At 45.6% G+C, this 18,051-nt stretch overlaps 2 protein-coding genes across 2 annotated transcripts; one reads left to right on the top strand and one right to left on the bottom strand.

The window, feature by feature from the left end:
- The first annotated feature begins 4,710 nt into the window (after positions 1–4,710).
- On the top strand, positions 4,711–14,113 carry LOC103817382 (epoxide hydrolase 1-like). Its single transcript, XM_009091550.4, has 10 exons — positions 4,711–4,860; positions 6,181–6,204; positions 7,073–7,286; positions 8,085–8,265; positions 9,050–9,280; positions 9,647–9,776; positions 10,091–10,305; positions 12,176–12,284; positions 12,622–12,741; positions 13,709–14,113. Exons 1-10 carry the CDS (start codon positions 4,832–4,834, stop codon positions 13,908–13,910), a joined length of 1,455 nt encoding a protein of 484 aa, XP_009089798.3. The 5' UTR covers positions 4,711–4,831; the 3' UTR covers positions 13,911–14,113.
- Positions 14,114–14,252: 139 nt separating this feature from the next.
- On the bottom strand, positions 14,253–17,980 carry MAD2L1BP (MAD2L1 binding protein). Its single transcript, XM_009091563.4, has 2 exons — positions 17,774–17,980; positions 14,253–16,526 (listed from the first exon to the last, which is right to left on the bottom strand). The coding sequence occupies exons 1-2, from the start codon at positions 17,957–17,959 to the stop codon at positions 15,996–15,998; spliced, it is 717 nt and encodes a 238-aa protein (XP_009089811.1). The 5' UTR covers positions 17,960–17,980; the 3' UTR covers positions 14,253–15,995.
- Between the last annotated feature and the right edge of the window lie 71 nt (positions 17,981–18,051).

Here is an 18,051-nt window from a genome sequence, read left to right on the forward strand (position 1 = left end):
AGAGAAATCCCAAGAGGTGAAAAATCACACAAAAGCTCACTGGCAAAAGGACAGAAAATAAAGGGACTTAGGCAAAAAGGATTAAATATGACACCTTATTCACTTATCATAGCAGTACTTAGCATTAATTTAGTACTTAGCATTTACTTAGCCCATTTCACCTAGAAACCTTTAAACCTATGAGATCTTACATAACCCACAAAGATCCATGAAAAGAGAATGAGGATAAGAAAGAGAGAGAGACAGAGAAAGACATAAAGACAGAAGAGATTTAGAAGAACACACATAGAGCTACCACCTCCTAGGATTCCATCGTGGGTGAGATAGAACTCCAGGAAGCTGGCAGGGCCAAGACCATGTGCTGGCCCTGTGCTCCATTAAGCCTCCATGGACTTTTCCCCTGAGGAGAGACTTCCAGTCGCTTGGGGGCTGGGTTAGCACCACCCCTCCATCTCAGTGATTGATTGATTGATTGATTGATTGATTGATTGATTGACAGCTCTGCCAGGGCTGAGGGGGTCTGGGGGCAGGGCAGAGCATCACCTCACCTAGCAGCACATAAGCAAGCACTTCAAGCACCCCAAAAAGTGGCTCAGGACACTAAACTTACCCACCCTCTGACAACAATCCTGTGTCTCAAGAATCAAAGAGGAGCACAGCACTGGGACCTTTCCTCTTTTGGTCTCATCAGGGTCAAATCCAGCAGGCAGAGTAGAAAGGAAAGAAGAGGAAAGCATATTGAAACATATTATAAGCATATAATGGGCAATTGCTATACCAGTAAAACCTAATTAACATCTTTTCATGCAGTTTATTTCCCCCACCATCCCATGAGTCCTAAAATCACAGGATAATCAGGCTCCAGGGGGTGAGTACATGCAGCAGTCTTTTAGCACCTAAAGAAATCCAGCAGATCATCTGTGATTCCCTGTGCTCCTGGAGGCATCACTTTCCTACTTTGAGGTTTAGCATTCTCTAATATAAGATAATTTACATAACTATTTGTGCTACTTGTTGGACTTGTAAGCCAAGTTCCAAAAAAAGCTTGGCAAGTTCAATTTAGGTCACCTTGCCTTTTGGTCTCCACAATCTTACATGTCCAGGTATCCCTACAACCCAAACAAATACACATGTCCCAGATCACCAGCCTTATTCCTCCCACCCAGCAGGTTTCAGGGACATTCCCAGAGCCTGTACTCAGGGAGAAAGAAAAGGTCAGTGGACATCATGGGAAATGACATACAGTACAATTCTACTACTAAAACGATCTGGATTGCCTCAGAGGTGGGAGTTAACGAGAAAATAACACTCATTCATGCCAATCTCCTCAGCATATCATTTTCAGGGTCATGACTTCAGACCATAAGCCTTTTTAACTTAACCAAGCCCTTCAGTGGCTCTCCAAGTTAAATCTTTCTTTTAATCCTTCCCTGTCTATAGCTGGAAAGAATGAGGAGCTGGTTTAGTACAGCCTCTAGTGATTGATTGATTGATTGATTGATTGATTGATTGATTGACAGCTCAGCCAGGCTGGGGGTCTGGGGGTGGGGCACTGTCTCGCCAGAAGCAAGGCCTGACCTATCCTCAACCACACACACACACCAGCATTGGTTTGAGACTCAGCTCTTCCAGTCTCTGTCAGCCACCCCATATCTCAGTACAACAGACCAGAACCACCACACTGGGACCTTTCCTCTCCTGCTCCCATCTAGTAAATAGAGAAGAAAGGAAAGAAGAGGAAAGCATGCTGAAACTCCTGTAAGGGGCAGCTGCTATTCATAAATCTAGTTAATATCCCTTTATGAAGTTCATTCTCTCCAGCAGCTCTTGAGTCCAAAAACTGCAGGACAATCAGGCTCTGGGGGGGAAATGCATGCAGCAATCTTTCAGCACACAGAGAGTCAAGCAGATCATCCATGATTTCCAGTGTGTTCTTGGAGGCAACACTTTCCTTCTGTGAAGTTTCACATTATCTAATATTAGATAATTTACATAAATATTTTTGATACTTGAACTTGTAAGCTGGGGATGGTTCTGAGAGGTTTTTTGTCTTGGGCCTGATCTCTAAATTTTGGAATGAATAACAGTAATTTGGGAGAAGGCCGACAGGGTATCAGCTCCTTCTTGGGCACTGTTAGGAAGCCCACCACTTCCCACACATTCCCAGTACTTTTATCCCATGTTGGAGCAGGGAGAGGGATCAGTTCTCCCCCCTCTAACAAGCTTAATCTTTTCATGCAACAGTATGAAACAATATGCTTAAAAGACGGAGTCTTTTACCACGTTCTTTTTCTTCAGAAAGCTTTATTTCATTTCCCCAGTAAAATTTTCAATAAGTCTCAGTCCTTGTAACTTAACTAATTCTGTTGAAGGGTGTGGTATTATCACCTTCAGCTCTGCAGTTTGGTATGCCAATTCCTTAACAATAGGGCAGGGCTGAGTGTGAATGTCCAGGGGCACATAATGATTATAAAATCAATAATGAGAAATCAACCATATGCTAAAAAATTCCTATGGGCTGTTTGAATGAAAATGGCTTGGAGAGTGCCTATGCACAGCTAAAGTGCTACTCTGCACAGAAGCTCTGACCATCCCAAATTGGTCAGTAGCCAGTCAAGCTTCACATGGCACCTCGGAGTGAGAGGCACTGTGAGTAATAATGGCAAAGTGACCACAGTTCATGGCAGAAGGCAGTAACGGTAGCCCTTCACATCTGAAATATTTGCATCCAATGCCATCCATGACACATCCTGATGGCAATGTGGTTGTTCAAATCCAAACTCATGTCCTGAAGCCAGGGAAGTCACAGAAGTTGCAGCAGAAAGGACACCCAGGTACGTGCAGTCTCAGAGCTGCTGCACTGTGCTGCAAGGAGAGGCAGACAAGCTGCACAGTACTCAAGGGTTGCAGCACAAAACAACAAAATGGGAGCAAGTTGGCACCAAGAGGTAGGATTCATCAGCCCCAGTACCTTGCTGGATAATCAGAGGTAACTGTTCATGTGGAAGAACTTAACAAATGTTTCATTTTGAACCATTGTTGACTTCCCAATTGTGGAGGTCTTGGGAGTGTTTCACCTGCTTTTTGCCACTGCCACTGAGAGGGGACTGGATTCACAAACACTGGTAAATAACTGAAGGCATATACATGAGTCACTACTTAGGCACATTACAGATGTTTGATTTAACAACTGTTTGATTTAGGAAACCCATGGGATTATTGGGGATTTTATGCAGTGTAAATGCTTCTTTTTCTAGATACTTGCCTGGGAACATAAGCTGTCAACATAAAAAAGCTAAAAAGCTGTGGTTCATTTTTGTTCCTCCTGCTCTTGTAATTCTCTCTTTTGTTTATAAAGCCTTCCAATAATGTATTTTATTTGAAAGCTTAATAACAGAGACAGCACAGTGGAAAAGAATCTAGAGGGTTCTGAGAGGCAGAACAAAGTAACAGAAGGATGAACATCATTCTTTCTTGACTGTAAGCAAATAAAACACTGGTGACAGTCTCCCTGCCACTGCTCTGCTACTCGTGGAAGCAAGGAGAATTGTCCTTACCAAAGTACATGTTTTTGTTGAAAATGTAAAAGGCAAAATACTGAGCATGGTGCATAATATGTCCATGATTCACCTTCCACTTTCATGTATGTATTCTTTTTTCCATACTGCTCTTCCAGTCACTTTCCCCCCACCCAGTACTCCTTAGGCTTTGAACTCTCATTTACCCAAGCTGTCAAATTCCTATGAAAGTGAAGTCTTTATCGAGGACTATTTTACCAACCACAAGGAAAATGAAATCTAAGCACCTGAATTGAAACATAGCATTGATTTCTGTAGAAAATTTAAAATGTAACTTTTCCTTTATGTTTTGGCTGCTGCAAATCATGGGTGCACCTGGCATGCAGCCAAGCAATATACAGGTTGCAAGGGACACCTGGAGGTGAGCTCATGCCAACACCTGCTCAGAACAGGTTCAGCTTTGTCAGATTGCTCAGTGCCTTGTTCCTGTCAAATTTGGAATGCCCCCAAGGGTGAAAATCCCACATCCTCTCTGGACCCCTGTCCCAGCATCTGAATACCTCGGTGGAGGACTAATTTCTCCTCATAACTAACCTTAACTTCTCTTGTTACAATTTGGCTCCTGGCATTTTGTTCTTCACCTGCTACTTCTCCAGGGTGACTCTGGGTCCATTTTCCCTCAGCTTTTCACTAGTTAACTGTAGGCAGCAATAAGATCCCACCCTTTACTCTTTCCTCTCCAGGATAAAGATGTTTCTTCACCTTCCTCATACACCGCATGGCCCAGCCAGCAGCTTGGTGGCCCTGCTCCCCCAAGGCTGGGCCCTCTCTAGTCTGTCTTCTACCAGCAAGGCCAGAAGTGGCTGTGGCAATCCAGGTGTGCTCTCAGGAGCGCTGAGGAGAGAGAAGAATCCCTTCCCTCAGGCTGCTGGCTGAAGTTCCCGCTACAGGGCTCTGTACGGGCTGTATAACCCAGCTGGCTTTTCCTGTGAGGACGCGGGGCTGCCACAGCCCGAGCCGAGGAGCTCAGGGCAGCCTCGGCAGGGCTGCTCTCCAGTTCGGCATCCACTCGGCACTGCCGCATCCAGTCGGCCCTGGCGCTCAGGGCTGTTCCTGCTGCACGCAGGGCTCGGCCAGGGTCCAGCTCGGTCTGCAGCTGCACTCTCGGGCCGTAGGTGGCACTGACGGACGATGTAGTTTGCGTTGTCCCCGAGAAAACGTCACTGCGGAAGAGAGAGCCGGAGAGGAGAAGCTGGGATTGTGTCGGAGCAGCGGCCAGGCAAGGAGCAGCGGCCAGGAAAGGAGCAGCAGACATGTGGCGGGAGAGCATTCCAAACGCATGGTGAGATATCCTCGGCACGGGAGCAGGGATCCAGACTGGGCTCCCTGCGCTTGGGATGCGTGAAAGCCCCGGGAGGGTCACCAGGTCGTGGGAGAGTGGGAGCAGGAGCTGAGATCTCCTGAGCACGAGAGCGGAGGAGGTGTTGATCCACTGAGCCTTGTTTGTGTCGCTCAGAGAGCTGCTTCTGGGACAGCCTTGCTTTCTTGGCAGTGCGGGGTTTGTGCTATACCTTGATAGTTGCTTTCACCCCTCTGCTCACCGACCTCCCGGATGTAAGTGCAGGGGGATATTCCTACCTGTTGCATAAGCTGTTTGTTCTTAGGAGCCCTGTTCTTCCATGTCTGGAAGTGATTTAAGGGAAAAAGCACGTAGGCTGTTTCAGCAAGTGTGAGCAAATTGCCTCGGAGGTTACTGAGATGTCCATTACAGGTTCCAGGTTCTGCGCTTCAGACAGCAGGGGGGAAACAATTCTAGGTGATAGCAAACGCCCAGTGGAGTTGGTTTTTCATGGATTAGCAAGTCTTTTTCCTTTTTGGCATTTGCTTTGGTTTGTTTTCTCAAAGTACTATAATTATTGTACCAAAGAACTCCCTAATGCAGCCGCATTCCACAAGGCAGAGTAACAAGACTTACTTCTATTGTTGCTAGATTTTAGACTGTGCTTTTGTACCAGAAGCTACTAGGCTTAAAGGGAACCGAGGAGGATACTTTCTTTTCCTTGCAGACAGGGGAGACCTAAAGGCTTGATATTCAGCGAGGAGTAGCTAGAAGTGTGTCAAAGGTACAGCAGCTCCTTAAACTCTGGACGGGGAAGGGTCCACAAGCCTCTGCTGGTGCCAGCCCTGCAGCACGATCAGCACCACATGGCTGGGAGCAGAACAGCCCTGGAGCTCGGAATTGCCCTGCTGATGCTGTGCACCTATTGCAACACAGCAGTCAGAGTAAACTATTTTCTTGGCTGAAGCTACACAGCTGCTCACAGGATGAAACACTTCAAGGACACCTATACAGTTGTTTACTGCCTTTCATCTAAACTCTGCTGAAGGAGGGAATATTATGGCAACAAATTATCTAGCTGAAGCACAGCCCAGAAACAGTCTCTTTGTACAGACCCATGCTTTGTGAGCCCCTCTCTGCCCATCCTATCCAAAGAGTTCGAAAAATAGTGGCAGATGTTGCCAGGTGGCTGAAGAGCTTGTGGTCACATCCCTGGGCAATGAGTGGTGCTGGCAGGGGACATTCTTTGCACCATCCAGAAGGGTTGGAATAGGACAACACTATCAGACTGTAAGGATCTTTCTGTTTTTTCCCCTTTTGTAGGGAGAGCATCATGTCCCGGATCAGGTGAGTGGAATAGCTGTACTGTGCTGCGCTTTCCTCTTTTGGTTAGTGGCCTGGTTGGGGCACAGCATCATCCCTTCTGTACTCTGGATAACAACAGCAACAAAATCTTCACTCACATTCCCCTTGCAGCCCCCTGCAGGAGCCCCCAACACCTCTACTGATCCCCAAGAGGAGATGAGGAACTTGAAACCCAAGTCAGAGGGGTAGGAAGGTACACTACATTTTACATTTACACTGCATGTCTGTCAACTCCAGCTCTGGCAGCTTGGCTCCCACACCTCAAGTGTGGCACCTTGCTGTTCAGAACAGAAACAGGGACACCAGCAGACACTCCTAGCTTGAGAGCTACAGGGGAGAGCCAGGATTGCCCTAAGAGATGATTGAATCTGTAGGGGAGCTGTGTATGAAGCACTGGCAAGAGGAGCATGTCCAGCACACCCAGCTCTCTTCAGCAGCTGAAGACTTTTGTCTCTCCTCCTGCTCCTCAGCCCACTCTGCCCATGCAGTTTTTATTCCTGGACAAGTCCAGCTGCTACTGTCTCATTCACTGCAGTACCTGCCTCAAAGTAGCTTGGCCTGTATCCTATTGAACTTTGTCCCCCTGGGCATCGTGGTTCACATGGAAAGGGACAAGGAAGACTTGTGATCAGCAAGGACTTGAGACCCCTAAGAAGCCTTGGTAGATAGAACCCTGCCCCAAATCTTACCTGTGATCTTCAAAAATAATGGAAATGCCCAGTCCCTGCTGACTGCCTGGGATTTGGAGGCATTTGTCCCTGCTCATTCCCTATGGATGTGCAAACAAGACTCAGCATAAGTCCCTTTGACACTGCTGTTGTTGAACACAAGCAATTTTGTGCCTCCCCAGGCCTTTTGACTATTCTCAGAAGAATGCAGTCCTGGTCCCTGTGGCCGCCCTGGGGGTTGGAGGGATGCTGCTTTACTGGCTCAGATCTGGACGCAAGATCAAGACTATTGACATGGGCGATGGGTGGTGGGGCGCAGGTGAAAGGCCCCCCAAAGGGAAAGAAGACACAAGCATCCGTTCCTTCAAGATCGAAACATCCGACAAAGAAATCGAGGTACAGCTGGCTGGGGGGTAAGGAGGGGCAGAAAGCGGCAAGGGGAGGCAGTCCATCACCCACCTCACTGCCTCAAGGTGATGCCTTGGGGCTGACAGCAGGGCACTTCCATGTGTCAGGGCAGCTACCCAGCTCCATTAGATGATGCTCTGGCTCACCATTCTTTACGAAGGGGATTTGAGCTCTGGTCCCTTGCAATGTCCCCTAAAGACTTTCTGGGACAGCAGAACCCCTGTGCAAGCTGGGGTTTCTCCTGCAGAAAGGCCACACTTTGAGCAACAGACTTTGGCAGTGAGTCTGTGGATGGTGTGGCAGGGCAGGAGGGCATTGGGACAGCAGTGGCACCAGTAGGGCAGGATCGAGAGGCTTCCACAGAGGAAAGGGCTGTAGGGCTGAAGAGGGATGGTATCTTGACTGAGTCATAGTTCCTCCATCTCTGCATGCCTGTCTCTAATTATCTGACCAGCAGCAACTCAGGGTGAGATTCTTATTCTCCCAGCCAGCAGTGCTGCCAAGCTCCTAACAACAAAAACTCTGAAGTGAGTTAGCAGCAAGCCAAGAGTAGGATCCAGTACTCCTTGGTGCCCACGGGGAACTTGTAACCTGTAGAAAATTGTATTCCACATACAAACAATATCAGGTGGTCAATTAGAGTATGGCACTTCTTCAGGAGGGCTTGTGGTGCTCCAGAGAGCAATACAAAAGCCAGCAGAGCCAGGAGAGCCTGTCTGTGCCTGCCCTGGCATAGGGCACATGGCAGCAGCTGGCCACTCAGGCAAGAAGGGCTCCCTTCCACAGGATCTGCACCAGCGGCTGGATCGGTTCCGCTTCACACCGCACGTGGAAGGAGCCGCCTTCCACTACGGCTTCAACTCCAGCTACCTGCGGAAGGTGGTGGCCTACTGGAGGAATCAGTTTGACTGGCGCAAGCAAGTGGAAGTGCTGAACAAATATCCCCACTTCCACACCACCATTGAAGGTGAGGGGGCCTCTGTGCCTTGAGCAGGTCTCACTCGGAAATGCACAGCAAGAAGGGGGAGATGTAAAAAGTGACAATATTTGAGATAACCTATGCATAACAGCTTTGTGATACAAGTGAAATATAACTAGTGGAGGCTCTATTATTAATAACTTTATAGGGATTAAGACCATTACACAGTGGCAATAAGATTAGGTCTGCTTCAAGATGGGCTTCATCTGGCTAACCCATGCTAACTAAAGATGAGATGCTCTTCAGTGATTGCCTTGAAGCCACCTTTGAAAACTGTGAATTTTAGCCATACTGAGGCTGGAATATCCCTCCCCACCACACAGTAGTTTAGCCAGGTGAGCTTACTTTACATAAATGATCTCAAGATTAGGGTAGAAAGGCTTTACGTAATTGATCTCTATGTTAGCCTTCTATCATGCCCTTTTTCATGTTTCTCTTTTAACTACTGCATGTCTCTTACCCCCATTGTGGTAACCATTCAAGTGCAGTTCTTACTTATATACTATGAGTCCAGTTTCTCAGGAGATGGATGCTAATCTCCAGTGACCCCAATATCTGTGGCTGGGGTCAATATCTCTGTCTGTATGTAAAAGATGAGACAACTGATACTATACCAGGCATTCCCTTTCAGCAAGGCATCTTCTTGCAGTGGGCTGATTGTGGGACTTCTGCTCCAGATTCTAATTACAGTTTTGCCTCCCTCCTTCTAGATAATGTAGAGCAGAAACTGTGGTCCCAGAGCTTTAATTTTTCTTTCTTGGGTATGTGGCAGGGATTGATATCCATTTTATCCATGTGAAGCCATCCTACATTCCTCATGGTCAAGCTGTTCGACCTCTGCTGATGGTCCATGGCTGGCCCGGCTCCTTCTATGAGTTCTACAAGATCATCCCTCTGCTCACGGAGCCAGCCAAGCATGGCCTGAATGAGGGTGATGTGGTGTTTGAGGTCATCTGCCCCTCCATCCCAGGATACGGTTTCTCAGAGGCCTCTCACCAGAAAGGTAAGCAATGAAAAGGCTCTGTTGGAATTGCAGTTTTTGGAGTAACAAACACCTCAACTATCCCAGGCAGCCCTGAGCACTGCAGTTTGTAGTGCAGATGCCTGGCTCTTCACTAAGGCCCATGTGGTTGAGCCTCTGGGGCTGGCTGTGGAGATTTGCAATACTGGAAGTCAGGTCTGATTTCGTTTTCCACTGAATTTCTTTCATCTTGCGTTCACTTTCTTTCCAAGGAGTGAGGCAGAGCAGCATTGCACACTGTTGCTTCCCACAGCCCCACACACACGTGCCTCGGTCAGGTCACAGTCTTTGGCCAGGGGAGGAACACCGGGACCAACAGGTCTCCTGTGTTTTTCCCTTTACCTACAGGGTTTGACTCCATAGCAACTGCTCGGATATTTCATAAGCTGATGAACAGATTGGGCTTCAAGGAATACTATATACAGGGAGGAGACTGGGGATCTCGCATTACCACTAACATGGCCCAGATGCTGCCACAGTAAGTAGCAAAGGAAATCAGTGCAGAAAAGCTGCCTCCAGTTCCTATCCTACCTTCTGGCTCCATAGTCCTACCTTCTGTTTGCCCTGCTTCTCATTCCCTTCTGCTCTGTTTCCTTCAGGGACAATCCCATCCTGTATGTTCAATTGCATTCATATGCTTTGTATTAAAATTTTTTTAAAATCATGATGAACCTGAAGGGCTTGGTGCATTTGATTCAGTTTATCTCACAGCTGCCATCACACTTGTTTTCTAGAAAACTTGTAGACAGAAAATGGCTTGATATAACCCTCTATTCCTTAACTTATTTTTAGGTCTGTGAAAGGGCTTCATCTGAATCTTGTTTTCATCACCGGACAAGGCTTGGGAAAGATGATTCGTACAATGCTTGGGGCTTATGTACCATGGCTTGTAGGCTTCACTAGGGAAGATGCTCAACGTCTCTACCCTTTCATGCAGAAGAACGTATTTGATGTCCTACGAGAGTCTGGGTACTTACACATCCAAGCCACCAAACCAGACACTGCAGGTAATGTACCTTCTCTGTATCCCTGTGAATGGTACACCATTCACTTGTGGTACATGAAAACAAAGGCCAGCCAAATTTGAGAAGCAACGAGTTCTGGTGATTTGAGTGCAAGATTCATGGGGGTAATGAGTTTATGGGGACAAGAACTGTATAAAATGAAGCTAAAAGAAACCACTCAAAAAAAGATGGAGATTTCAAGTATATCTTTTCAAGGTCTTTTAAATAGCACACTACTTTCCTTGAGAATGAACCCATTTCCAAAGAGTCTCTCAAAAGCAAAACACAGGGTTCTGAAATTGAAGCTTTGAGTAGTAAATGAGGCTGACAACAAGAAAAATATCACAAGCAAAGAGGTGCAATGTGAAAGTTACAAATATGTAGACAAAGCTCAAACACCTGAAAAGCCAGAATGCTGACGTCCTGGGCCCAGTGGATAAGGAATATGAGGAAAAGATATGGCCATTTCATAATGCTTAAAGGATCTCTGCATCAGTCCCCACTAGAAACGATTCTGGGGTATTGCTTTATTGAAATAATCCCTCATCAGGAAAGACAGCTGAGCTGTCTCAGGCTGGTGTCAGATTTGGAGGCCAGAGAACAAACAGCCCCCCTTCCCAGCAATTTACCAAAGGACAAGAAGCAGCTCAAACTGAAATGTCAGTGAATGCCTAGATTATTGCTTGAAGTGATTGCAAACCCAAAGAAATAAAAAGAGATAAACAATATACCAGGTGGGGGAGAGTTGTGGTGGTGGTGTTTCTGGTTGCTTGGGTGTTTTTAAGGGCAAAAAACTATAGGCATCCACAGAAAAATGGAGATTAGTATGTCTAGTCTCTGATCAGGAATCTGACAGAATTGTTTAAACAAGGAGAATCGATTCACAGGGGATAATATCACAGGGAAAACATGCTTGAGCTGCAGATCCACTAATGGAACTTATGTAATTTCAAAAAAAATTTTGTTGAGACTCCTTCCCCAGCATTCTTAATAAATTGAACTGCCTTAAGAAAAGGATTGAAACTAGTCAATGTGAGAATCCAAGTACAGGAATAAATCCACAAGTTCCAGGGGAGGGAGAGAATCACAAAAATCTGTGCTGACACTTATACCCTTTAACAAGATCCAAACTTATCTAGGAATAAAAGTTAATAATTGGATGTGAAATTGACAGTTATCCAAGCTTTGGTTTATAAGTGACTGATTGATAAAACCAGCCAATAAAAACTGATATCAACAAAGTTCAAAGCAGTTTAAGAAAGTCATAGTTCAAGTGAGTTCAGTTTAAGAAAGTCATAGTTCAAGTCAGTTCAGTTGGCTGCTCCCATATGAGAGAATCCATGAGTCAAGGGTAGTGCTCTCAAAAATGAGGTGGATCAAAGATTAAGGTAATTTTGCAAACTGTAAAAAAAAACCAAAAAGCAAACCCACAGAATTCATTATATTCATGATATTCTGAATCTGCTGCATTCCTGTTAGCCCTGTTTCATAAACATATTCTAGAATCAGAATACATCCCATCCTAAGCACAATAATCGTCCCAAATATTTTATCTGAAATGTCTTCTCAGAGTGCCATCTCTTTACATCTGAATTTGCTCCTTCTGCCACACATCTCCAAGAAGCCAATGGAACTTCCTTAGCTCCCAGCTTCTTTTGTATAGGAATTATCTGAATTTGTAGTGCCTTCAGATACAGACAGAATTCCTCTGCAGGGAATTTGTCACAAATAAAGTACTATAAGGGAGAGATAAATACAGACTCTACTGAATTCTCTAGAAAACTCTGAACTCTTCATGAAAGCCCAGTTTAACTTGCACTGAAGTATTGTAGTGCCAGGCAACTACAACAGGTCTTCTCTTCTCCTCACTTAGGCTGTGGACTGAATGACTCCCCAGTGGGGCTTGCTGCATATATTATGGAGAAATTCTCAACCTGGACAGACAAATCATTTCTGCATAAAGATGATGGAGGCTTGGAAAGGTAAGATCTTAGGTTATGATGTTATTCTGTGAGAAGTCTCATTAAAAGAATGATTGGTGGGAACTAATATGAGGATACAGGTAAAATACTGGCCTGTCAAAGCTGAAATTTACGGAGGAAAGACTGACATGACAAGCACTAGTTTAAACTTACAGCAGACTGCCTGCACACTACTGCTTTAGCATCAGGCAGTTTTGCCCTGAACACACAAGTGGCAACTAATCTGCTGCTTGAAAATAAGTGGAGATTAAGAGGGATAGCAGTTCTTCAGGGCATGAGCCCAGCATAGAGCACTGAGGAACAGCTTCCAGTAAAATTTCTTCCTCTCTCTCGACAGCAAATACTCTCTTGATGAGCTTTTGACCAATGTGATGATTTATTGGGTGACATCCTCCATTGTGTCCTCAATGAGATACTACAAGGAAAACTTTTCCAAGGACCCAAGAATTCATGACAGGTAATTATAGGCAAGCTGCAAGGCAGATTTGCAAATGAGGTTGAAACACTTGCCTGTGTCAACAGTTTGATCACTTACAACAGCACATTTAATTAGTTCTGAGAAAAATGAAAGTCCAAATTCTTACTTGCTTTTGATAAACATAGTTAAGGGTCACTTTTCTTTTGAACCTATAATGCACACAAGGTAGCTTGCAGCCAATACAATGCAAAAGACTTATCAAAGCACCAAGCAAAGTCTTGTGTTCAAAATACAAGTCTATATATTTATTCACCAAACAAATGTGACTTATAACCCAGTTCAGTGAAAACATAACAGAAGATCATGGGCAATCCTAAGAGAGAAATATAAGAATTAGGAAGGCTACTGCTTGCTGGAGGATAAGCTAAGAACTACAAGAGTTAAGCACAAACCTGGGGTAGCAACTTGGAGAGAGGTACTTGAAACCCAGCACCTTGTGACAGCTGTTACATTAAGATGATGCTAAAACAGGCTGACCACAAAATGTTGCTGAGCAGACTTCTCCAAGTAACTGATCATCTAAACAAGTGGGGGAATCTTTTTCTTGGTGGACTGAACCAGCCCCTTTCCTCTCCAGAGGGTCATTTGTTATGCATTTGGTGCCAAATTCTAAAGCAAACAGGAGCTGGCTCATTTCTCAAAGAGGTATTGTATCTTGTCATGTAGCACAACACTGCAGCTTACAAAATATAAGCTCAAAGATGGGAAGCATTTCAAGATCAACCTGTGTGCAAACTTAGCTCTAACTTTGCACCTCTACAGATATCATCTTCTAAAACTCAGTGATATCTGAATGGAAATGAAGCTCCTCAGTGGAGTACAGACCAGGAGGTACCCTGCATAAAGTAGGGAAACTTCTCCAGCTGAATGATTTCCCAGAGACAGAGGTTTTCATAGACTTCTCCCAGGACTTGTTTCAACAATGCAATTAACTTATGTCTTCTAGGGTTGCAGTATATGTTCCCACAGGGATTGCAGCTTTTCCTCAGGAGATTGTACATGTACCACGTGTCTGGGCAAAGCATGTCTACAAGAACATCGTCACTTACACTTACATGCCACGTGGAGGGCATTTTGCTGCCTTTGAGGAGCCAAAGCTTCTGGCACAAGACATCATGCAGTTTGTCCGAAAAGTGGAACAGCTGTGAGCCTGCAGTTGAAATATATGCATAGAATGGAAACAAGTGGTTCTACCAGTGGCAGAACCTTAGACTGGATTTGTTTAATCCCTCAAAGTAATCACATATAGAAGCCAGCATTTTATTTTGATAATAATTACAGTCCTGATTTTTAAAAATCAATTTGTAATGTTTTCATAAGGAAAAAAAAAAAACCAAAAAAAATCCAAAGAGCACCTTGTATTCCTTTGTTCCCAGCACCCTATCATTGCTGCATTCATAGTTCAAGTATAATAACAGAATATGTAAACAGTTTATTGCAGTAACATTGCACTCAACTGAGTAAGAGAGGTGAAAGGAACTGGCCAAGGCTTCTGTTTAACAGCTTCTTTAAACACTTGGTCATGTGCATTCTTAAACATGTTACAAGCAGCTTTGGTGGAAGCATAAAAGGTTTTATTCTCCTGAGCACAAACACTCCTACATTCAAGTTATATTTTCTTCAAGAGACCTGAGATTTCATATTCAAGTGGGCAGCTGCACATAGGCAGCTTTCTTCACTCAAAGTTTTTCCCCTATAACAAGCTTAAGAAGCAGCTACTGCACATTGTAAACAGATATTAATGGATACTACAGCAGAGAGGGCACTCTAGTGTTCTCCAAGCTCAAAAATTTCATATTAAATTCCTACTTCTCATTCCATCCAAGAGGTCAAAGTTAAAGTATGCACCCTCTTCACAAAGGACTTTTACCACCCCATTGTGCATTTTTGACCAGTAACAGCAAGTACCCTCACTACCAGTAGGTTTACCTTTCTCTTCAAATGGGATGGAGTTCTTTCAAGCTACTGAAAGCTCATTACAGCACAGATAATAGCCCAGCTGACTGAAGACAACTCCAGCAGATATCTAGTTCTAACACATTGCTCTCAGGGCTTCTCTCCTTGTCCCATTCTGCAGTAGACACCAGCCCAGAAGAATAGACTCAAGTTCTGATTCTAGGTAATACAGTCTGACTAAGAACACGAATTTGGCAGGTAAAGACTGTGATCAAGTTTAACACTTTCCCCTGATTTCTATGCATTTAAGAAACATTTAAGTCAAAGTTTCTTCCTCCAGTGAGAGTAATCTTCCATAACTGCAGCAGCACTTCTAACTTTCTCTGAAGAGGGTTAGCAAAGAAACTGCTTACTTTTATATCTAACCAATTGTCAGGGCTGTTAGGTAAAGATTAGGAAAAAAAAATTGCTTATTGTTACCCTGCCTCCACAGTACCAGTCTCTTTCCATTTCCAAGACAGCAGTAGCTACAAGATTTTTTAGTTGCTGACAAGTCTTACTTTGGAATGTCAAGGAACAGAAAGTGAGCTATAGGAAAGTGTAATATCACCAATATAGATGGACAAGCACTTGAATACTCAAGTAGGGCACACACTCCGGCAGCTGGGCAGCGTCTGGATCTGCAGCTGTTGCTCGCAGGGTTGCCAGGGGCCCCTGGAAGCAGCTCCACCCATCTCCCCGGCAGCCCGGGCAGCTCCAGCCCTTTGCAGAGGAACTGCCTTCATCCTGCCCCATTCTTTACCAGCTGGAAATAAATCCCTCTTCTGAAACAATGCTACTTCTGTGTCCCGCTCCGGTTTTACCCACTGGTTTTCCTGCTGGGGGAAACCTTTTAAGGACTGCAGGATTTCCTCTCAGAGTTATTTTGCAGGAAGTAACTTCACTTAAGAGCCTATGGGTAACATGGCAAAGGCAGGGTCAGAAAACGGCCATATTAAAACTCAGAAGGAGATTGGATGTATCCATTGGATGTACCACTTCAGCAAGCACTCAGCAGGGAAGTTTTACTCCCAACACATTAATTCATCCTGAGTCACAGATCAGGTTCCTAAAGAATCGCTGGACCTGTGTGCAACTGTGCCTTAAGGTGGATTTGCCTTCAACAACAACAAAGGAAATAAAGACAATATAGGAGCGCAGCAAGATACAGGAAGGCAGTAGACACCATGAAAAAAAAATTCAGACAGACATGGTTCAAAAATACATGGTTACATTTGCTAAAATTAACAGCTAAAGAAAAGTAATCAATATTCCAGTTAAATTTCTACAGAAACCATTCATTCACTAAAGCCTTTGAGAGTCACGGGTGCTTGGAACCAGACATAGTCCTCCCAAGCAGGAGCTGTGTGCTGTGGAGGTGAGGCACTAACATGGAGGTCCCCATCACAGGACAACTTAACAGTCAGCTTCCTCCCTCGGCTCGGCACTTGGTAGTTGAGCTTGGGCCGGAACCACTCAACACCACAGTCACGGTGGCCCTGGAGCAGGACAAGAGTGCCTGTGACAGGGAGAGCCTTAAGTTCACTGAAGACATCAGCAACAAACAGGCGGTGAAAGAGCTGGCGAACACAGGGCGCAGTCTGGAGGCTCTCTTCAGCAGAGCCCTCACAGAATGCCTCCAAATTCAGTTCATAGAGCTCCTTGGGATTCATGACGTTGCCTCCAAGTAGGAAAAGAACTCGAGGAACCAGGGTCAGACTAAACATGACTTCCAGGTGCTGGAACAATCCCTCCAGCTCTGTCAGCAGCTGCTGGCACTTTCTGCTTGCCAGACCCAGGGAATGCGGTTTCTCAATTCCATCTCCGCCCTTAAAAACAAAAATTCACATTAACACATTTAGTTGTGTGTCAGGACCCAGGACATCCCTCTGGCCTGAGCAGCCAAGACCCCTGCCAGGGGTCTCAGGGACCCTGGTACAGAGCCCAAAAATGCCTGTGGTTTTGATTATGACCCATGGAGCAAGTTACCAACCTTAGATGAAGATCTGCATGCCACAACAAATTAAGTAGAATAATAGTGAAGTTTTCACAAGGTGAAAAAATAGATTTTAGGGTTTTCAGAATGGGGGTTCACGGGGCAAGATGGAGGGATCTGGGCAAGTCCAGCCTTTCTCATTCTTCTTGGCCTCCATCTTCTGCTGTGATGTTGGCACTTTTAGATTGGTTTAGAGTAGAAGTTCACTGTCTAACAGAGGTGATAGGTATTGGAAAGTAGTTGTAAATATGGTATATGTAGTTTTTAGTATAAAGACATAACACCACCCCAGGGGAAGGCAGAATGCCTCTGACTGTCCTGCTGAGCCGACCTCGGCAGGACAGGAGAAAGAATTTTATAGAAAAGATACAATAAACAACACTGAGACCGAGAAATGAAGAGCCCTGACTCCTTCAAGCACCGGGCTGGGAAAAGGGACTTTCCAACTTTCCTCAGGGTCACTCTGACAAGCTAGAGACCCCAACAGTTATGAACATGTATTATACTCTGTAGAAAGCATGGCCCATCCCAGAGAGTGAAGGAACAAGCAGTTTGTGTTCATTTTAAGAGCTACAGGTACCCACAAGGGGCAGACGCACATCTCTCCACATCAGGAGATGCAAGAGGAACACAAAAGCACAATCCATAGCTACTCAGTTGGAATCTTAATCGTGCTACTGAATTCCAATAGGAATTCGAAGCCCATCATTCAAAGATCAGCCATCTCTCTGAAAACTCGGAACAGTATTTTGTTTGTTTGGTGTTTTGTTTAGAGGTAACAAACAAATCAGTGACACGCTTTGAGCGGAAAGCAGGAAACAATCAATTAAGAACAATTTGTCGGCACCTCCAGCAGCCTGAACTTACCGCTGCTTTTGCCTAGTTTTGAGAAGAGGAGGTAACATTTAGGGATGCAGCCACAACAAGCGCTTTACTTTAGAAATAAAGCACGCTGCCGTGCGAGCCCCCGAGCGAGAACAGGAGCTCTCAAGCAAACCTCAAACGCCATAGCCCCCCTAATCCGCCAGCCCGGAGGCCGCCTCCGAGCACGGGGATGACCCCGCGGCCGCCGCCCCTCACCTGGGCCGCCCGCCGGCAGAAGTAGGCCAGCTGCTCGTAGGGCAGCGGGAGCTGGTTCCGCTGGTGCAGGACGTGCTTCAGGAGCTCGCAGGCGAAGCGGTAGCCGCTACCCCGGCACACAGCTCCCGGGAACGCCACGGCCACCGCGGGGCTGCCCAGCACCGAGCTGTCCCGCCGAGGCCTCATCCCGCCGCGATCCAGGCCCGCCAGCGCCGGGAAACGAGGAGACACTAACACGCCCCCCCAACGGCCGCCGCGGTTTAAATGCCGCCGCCGCC

Source organism: Serinus canaria, chromosome 3, assembly GCF_022539315.1.
Source record: "Serinus canaria isolate serCan28SL12 chromosome 3, serCan2020, whole genome shotgun sequence".
In the NCBI taxonomy this organism is placed as follows: Eukaryota; Metazoa; Chordata; class Aves; order Passeriformes; family Fringillidae; genus Serinus; species Serinus canaria.

What these genes read in the sequence shown, in the direction of transcription:
- LOC103817382 (XM_009091550.4), top strand. Translation starts at nt 4,832, where the DNA reads ATGTGGCGGGAGAGCATTCCAAACGCATG. An exon ending in GAGAGCATTCCAAACGCATG is followed by an intron (nt 4,861 to 6,180) that starts GTGAGATATCCT and finishes CCCCTTTTGTAG; the next exon opens with GGAGAGCATCATGTCCCGGA. An exon ending in CTTCCACACCACCATTGAAG is followed by an intron (nt 8,266 to 9,049) that starts GTGAGGGGGCCT and finishes GGTATGTGGCAG; the next exon opens with GGATTGATATCCATTTTATC.
- MAD2L1BP (XM_009091563.4), bottom strand. Translation starts at nt 17,959, where the DNA reads ATGAGGCCTCGGCGGGACAGCTCGGTGCTGGGCAGCCCCGCGGTGGCC. An exon ending in TCTGCCGGCGGGCGGCCCAG is followed by an intron (nt 16,527 to 17,773) that starts GTGAGGGGCGGC and finishes TTTGTTTTTAAG; the next exon opens with GGCGGAGATGGAATTGAGAA.